The 6,455-nt window shown below is 45.2% G+C and overlaps 1 protein-coding gene across 1 annotated transcript; it reads right to left on the bottom strand.

Annotated features, from left to right (window-relative positions):
• Window positions 1–1,835: 1,835 nt before the first annotated feature.
• Window positions 1,836–6,228, bottom strand: LOC106564925 (neuronal pentraxin-1). The gene is made up of 5 exons (XM_014131453.3): window positions 5,685–6,228; window positions 4,987–5,194; window positions 3,725–3,969; window positions 3,262–3,441; window positions 1,836–2,639 (listed from the first exon to the last, which is right to left on the bottom strand). The coding sequence occupies exons 1-5, from the start codon at window positions 6,126–6,128 to the stop codon at window positions 2,418–2,420; spliced, it is 1,299 nt and encodes a 432-aa protein (XP_013986928.1). The 5' UTR covers window positions 6,129–6,228; the 3' UTR covers window positions 1,836–2,417.
• Window positions 6,229–6,455: the final 227 nt, after the last annotated feature.

Raw genomic sequence — 6,455 nt, 5'->3', positions numbered from 1 at the left:
TAAAATAATGGATGGATGACGCCCCTGGCTCCCTGTGTTGATAGTGTAAAATGAGCTCCCCCATAAGTTTTTGAATTACTGTTGGTTCAACCCACTAGTTTTAGGCCACCCCCAAGACTCATTGTGCAATTCCAACCCTTCTCCAGCATTGTTTACCAGTCCAATGTACTCTCTCGACCCATCAGAAACAGGCCTCGGGTGTAACCAGTCCAGTTTGGTGTGTGTTCTGTATGTGTGAAAGGATGGTAGTGAGAAGAGTAAGGGCGCCTGTTCTCTAAGGGAGAGCACCCACCTCATTACTTTGTTACTAGGCTCTTGACCTTGGGTACGAGGTAGTGCACCTTGGGAGAATGAGTCTCTGGGTCAGTGAGGCTGTGTGTGAATGTTTTGTCCAAGCTAATGAGGGTCTGTCCCCTCAAGGGACCTCTTTCTCTTTCTGTCAGGGACTACACCTCCCATCTCTCCCTCTGGCTACCTACTAACTAAGGCCTACAGCTGCTCATTGCTCCTATCTGATCAATGTTGGCTCTCAGGGAAGATCATTTTTCTAACTGGTCTTTCATGAGACCTTCCCTCCCAGCTCTCCCTCTGGATAACTAACTACCCACGTGATTTATGGGTAATGCCATAGATTTCTATGGTAACAGCAAGCCAAGCATGATGGTGCAGGCTGCACAATTTCTCCAAAAGCCATGCTGCAAGAGGCAGAGTTAAATGTGGGTCCTTCTCTGAGATGTTTGTTACACCATCTGATACGTGGGTGATAACGAATAATAACTGACTCAGCTCAATGCAGTAACTGTCAAAGTACAAGACCATCAGCATCCAGGACTGGAGTGTTTTGTTACATGATGTATGTGATAGGAGAGGGTGGCACTTAACACAACACTGTGAACTGATACAGAACAAAATAGAGCAGTATAGGCTACAGTATAGCATGGCGCTTTCTGTAGGTTTGGTTCAGATTGCATCGCAACCGATTGAACTGACTATTGCAAAGGGGAGTGATATGACTAGGCGTTTTCTTCTTTCGACAGCCTCGCTTTCATTAGGGCGGACTGTGCGGGCCTCAAACGCACGCAGACACCACAAAGCATTTGGGAGTGTTGTCTTCTGCAGTCAGCTAAAAAGACACACCACACACACTGTTTCAGTTGTTCCCAGCACCTCTCTGACCTTCAGTCTGAGTTCAGGCGTTTTTTTTCACTTATCCAGCACGAACGTCTTTCTCCTACACCATGTGACAAGATTAAAGCAGATTTAACTAGCAATAATTATCATTCTCTCTTTCTCTCCCACATTTTCCCGCTCTCTCTTTCTCTCTTCTCATCCACATATTTTGCTGCATACGATTAATGCCAGCCCATGAATACACTTTTAACTCTTATGTATCACAATTTTATTACAAAAATTATATATTTTTCATATCTTTCAATGTTGCCATGCTTGGAGCATATAACAATCCAGTAGAAAACCACCCAGTCCCAGAAAGGATAGTCAAGCAGATGTGGCAGCGTTTTGTCACTCAGTCATGCTGTTACTATACAGACACCGTAACATTCCCGAATACAGATACCGGTAGTACAAACACCTGCCCAAACACGTCATCATATCCGTGAACAAACTTCAATTCAATTACATTTATCAGAATAATAACAAGAAACTCTCCCACCCTCCCTCAAAATAAATACAAAACAAACAATACATATAATTTGCAACATAAAACGTATGCGCTGAATATTTGCACCAGCCCAAGGCACCCAGGCTTTATTGCATGTTGGCAATTAACGACATTCCTTTACAGGGTTTACAGGAGACACTTTGAAGCGAACGACAATTACAAATTATTTTTTACAGTCCGACTTGCAGTGTCCTTCAACGTACCCTCGGCGTCCTCTCTCTACATGGCTCTCGTCATTCACAGTGCAAGATCCGGGGGGGGGGGGGGGGGGGGGGGGGGGTTGAGGGATTTGGAGGGTGCTGTATCATTTCACGGCGTCAAATACTGACAATACTTGGACAGACAGCGTGAGTTCCACTCTAGAGGATGGCTCCATAAATTTCGCACTGTGCTGTGAATTGTCCAACATAAGGCGTGGATTGCCCAGCTGCCAGTCCAAGACAAAATAAGCGAATCAAAAAAGCTAAAGTGCGCTTGCAACAAAACTCCAATAGAAAACCAAACAAACAGATACCAACACTGTCCAACTGAGGTTTCCAAGACGAATTAGATTTTTCTCAAGATCAAAAAAAGTTGTTTCGTACATAAATATCTAATAGAAATCCCAGGTATAAGCTTATCATTAAATAAATACCAAATAGTCTGTAACGAACGTCATAACGAAGACAAGAACGGCAGAAGCTCAAAAGAAATACAGATAAATCGGATTGGCCTTGGTTTCATGTCGAAATGCAGTTCAGTTGAGCGCACGGCACGGCTCGAATGTCCACTTGGTAGCTCCACCGAAAATTTCAATGTTGGACTCCGACCAAGAGAATACATTGCCAGTTTGCGCTTTACTGTTGCAGGTTGCCAGGTTATAAATATCCCCGATGGAAAGCTTCCTATCCCACATGTTGAGATTTGCTAGCTCACCCACATATGCTTGTGTGGCGTCGAAACCTCCCCCCAGCGTGTCCTGTGGAGCAACAAGATAACAAGTTCAAGGTTAGTGGCGCGAATTGTGGATACGCGCGCAGCCTTTCTTTTACGCATGGCCAATCTATTACAAATGTGTGTAATAAGCTAATCATCCTGTACTGTATTAGGAAGGAATACAATTGTCCTATACCATGGACATGTTTTGATTTCTATTTCTATCTATCATAAAACTATAATTAAAAAGCAGCCGCTCTTCGTGACAGATCCACCACAACCGAAGCCCAAATTTAACCATTGACACGTTATTTGCTTTTCATGACAAGATATGCCTATTACTCTTTAATTGCTACAGATTTGCCACTTTTCTATCTGAAGTGGATTGGGCATTGTCCCAACTGAGTGGGGGTATTCTACGATATCTAGCTCGAGGGCCTGAATTAGATGGCTACGTCTTAATTGACAATTTCGTCTAGGTCTCTCAACTTTCCCATCACTTGAATATTCCTCCCTTTGATCAATGGAGAGAAAACGTGCTCTAATATTTTCATTACTAATGGATATAATTATTTCCCCCAGGCCATTGATCTCAATAATATATCACGACTTGCATACCAATGTAATCTAAAGTTAGTTCATCCTCATTTAGTGAACCCTCTTACCTGCTCTTGTCCCAATACGAGGACTCCCTGCGGCTTGATGGGATGGTATGGCGCCAGATTCTCTCCACTGCCCCGGAGCACTCCGTCCTGAAACGCCTCCCACATCCCGTCGCGCGTGGTCCAGGTGATGCAGATGTGATGCCACTTCCCGTCGTTGATGATGAACGGCAACTTGGCCACCTGCAGCATGGACAGCGCACCCATTAATGAATGTTCAAATAGGCCTGGCCTAGAACTAATGATTGCTACGGTTTTGAATGTTTTCAGACATAGCACTGGATGTAAATGCAACATTTGTATAATTAAGTTGCTTGTCACGTCTCCATAACTTTCCCAGACATTGCATAATGCTGCGTAGTTTAATTTGCTAGTCTGGCACACCACATTTACGAATGGCGATCTGTCCATTTTGCCTATTACCAACTGCTGTGTAGAATATGCCATTGCCATCTGCGATCATTACCTTATCATTGATGAGTATCTCCATCGGGTTATTTCCCCACTCAATCAGCACCAGCTCGTTGGCCTGCCCTGGGACAGCGTAGGAGAAAGGTGTGCCCACTCCGGGCGACGCGTTAGATTTAATCCACAGACACACGGTGAAGGCATACATCTCCGGCAGGGTTCTCTTGGCTTTGGCGTACATGTAGTTGGTTCTCAACGGGAATGTCAGCTGGAACTTGTCCAGTGGTCTGTTGTCTTTCCCACCTGCGGACGAAACATAGGCCTACTTGTTTACCTTTCCGTGATGTATATCATTGACATTGCACTCACAGGCCTATGTTATAGTCAGTTATGTCATATCATGTGATTGATTGATTTATTCGTATACATGGTTTGCTCCACCAGTAGAGATGTTCGATCCCTAACTTAAGGTTTTCTCCTTTTTTTGTTTGTTTGACGATGCTCTGATTTATATAATTGGCTTAGAACAGACTGTGTATCTCTCTCCTAACCTATTATCTGCGGTATGATGTGACCACGTGAGCAGGGCAAACAGGGAATTGCTCTCTCTCTCTCTCTCTCTCCCTCTCTCTCTCTCTCTCTCTCTCACTCACACACACGCGCCATCCCTTCCTCCCCATCCCGTTGGGGTTGTCAGTAAGGAACTAAACCTTGATTGATGTTCCAAAATGCGCCTGTCTGTCTCCAACACTGTGCACGCTGTATCAAGCACTGCGCACATCGTTAAAAACCCTCTGGTAAAATTCCTGCGCCGCTATGTCCCCTACAAAACCAACGACTCTCGTTCACAGTCGCTGGAAAGTGGCTGTCGCTCCATGCCACGTTAATTATTATCCCAGCGTGGCATCACTGTGTTAATATGAGATATGCAAAGCAATGCAGCTACCTCCCTCTCTCCATCTCCCATCTCCCATTACGCACTGTGGTGAGAGCTGTGCTGCGGCACTGTCTGTATTGACAAGCTACTGTGGTCTGCGGGTTTGTAGTGATTCCTCATGTGGACCAGGCAATTAACCAAGTGAAATGCAGGGTTGTTTTTAGAAATTGGCATTGTTTTAGACATATAAACAATTGAGTGAGCCAATTCCACCACATTTGGATGATTTTTTTTTTTTTTACTATTAAAACTTTATGCGCAAATTATTATCAAAATAATCTAATCAGTTTAGTCGTTTGTATAAGCAAGCATTCACATGAACATAACTATTATATTGACTGTGTACATTTGGGCATGATCTCTTTGCCTCATAGCTCACTCACCTTTCTCTAGGTCCGTTATCCGGTGATGCATGGAAGTCAGCGTGGACTCCACTCGGTTCCGCTGGTCCGTATCGTTTTTCTGACCCGGTTTGGTCTCCTCCAGGGTGTTGACCCGGGACAGCACCTGCTTCTCCATATCATCAATCTTGTTCTGAAGCAGGTCTTTCAGACTATTCGCCTGGGCCGTACCGTTGTTTCGGCTGTATTGCTGTACAACGGAACAAGGACATAGGAACAGACAAGATGGGACGATTAAAATAACTTCGGGTTTAAATTAACACTCCTACATGCACGAGGCGGGGCTCGTCGTGGGTAAAGCTCTGGTGCTTAGCTCGTTTGTGGAGGGCTTACTGCCTCGGCAATTTCCATCAAATGCCTAAATGGGTCCAAAGATGAGGCGTCTGTCTGTCCTTATCAGGAGTGTGGTGCGGCTTTATATAGTGCTCTAGAGTAATCACTTTACGGCTGGATGCGGAAAAAGAGCTTTAAATAGGTCTATAGAATTAGTGACTGGACTGAAATAACACTATAGTAAGCAATTCGCAACTATATAGAGCACTTATAACTATCACATTTAGCACTATGTGCTATACAACCAACCGAGCCGATTGGAGTGGATTAAAAGTTGATTGAAAGCTCAAACTGCATTCCAAATGACTAGGTCGAAATAGGGAGGCCAAACAAACGCCAGTGCATACCTCAAGATTCTCCAACCTCTGTTTGAGAGTCTGTAAAGTCTGTCCTAGTTGAGCGAGAGTGTCTTGTGGACCCCTTGATACGTCCCCCATAGTGTTCTTGGCGCCCGGTACTATTCTCCGGCCTCCCGCTCCCGCCTCGGGCAGACTCTGGCTCTCACACCGGCTCAACTTGGACGTTAGTTCCCTGATTGTCTCCTTTTGGTTCATGATGGTCTCCTTTTGCTGTAACACGGTCTCCCTCAATTGCATCACCGTCGTCTTCAAATCCTCCGCCGGACCGCTGTTCTGCATCGTAGCCGCGCACAAGTCCACATCCTTGGGCACAGACGTGCAAATAAACTGGGTCTGTCCGAAATCTTGCGTTGACCCCTCCAAAACCAAGAAAGAAAGTAGGAAAAGTTGCCAAGAGTGTCCCTTCCTGATTCCAGGCATGTTTCCTGACATGTGTGTGGTGTTGCAGCCGCTGAGTTTGTTTTCAGGCAGTTGGTTTCAGCACCACGGAGCTGTCCCCTGTCTGTAGCTGTGAGGTTTTAGCTCTGCTCGTCCTAGATTTTATAGGCTAGCCACAGCCGGGATGAGGGCAGCGTTGAGGCAGGTTCTCTGCAGCACAGTGGAGAGGAAGCAGGTTGTGCGGCTTAATCACGTCCAGCCTTTTATTTAAGGTGGACCGAGGCGATTAGAAGCATATTATATATGTTTTACACCACTGCATGACGTGAGTCGTGTACTACTATGTTGTCTGTCAGAGTAAGATAAAGCACTGCTATACTG

This window comes from Salmo salar, chromosome 12 (genome assembly GCF_965601325.2).
Source record: "Salmo salar chromosome 12, fSalSal1, whole genome shotgun sequence".
Lineage (NCBI taxonomy): Eukaryota > Metazoa > Chordata > Actinopteri > Salmoniformes > Salmonidae > Salmo > Salmo salar.
Note: the sequence above shows the minus strand (reverse complement) of the source record. Positions and strands in the feature narration are given on the sequence as shown.

Excerpts from the sequence above, each read along its gene's own strand:
- LOC106564925 (XM_014131453.3), bottom strand. The coding sequence starts at position 6,128 with ATGTCAGGAAACATGCCTGGAATCAGGAAGGGACACTCTTGGCAACTT. Across the intron at positions 5,195-5,684 it reads AGAGGTTGGAGAATCTTGAG|CAATACAGCCGAAACAACGG; the intron begins GTATGCACTGGC and ends TCCGTTGTACAG. Across the intron at positions 2,640-3,261 it reads TCGTATTGGGACAAGAGCAG|GACACGCTGGGGGGAGGTTT; the intron begins GTAAGAGGGTTC and ends GTTGCTCCACAG.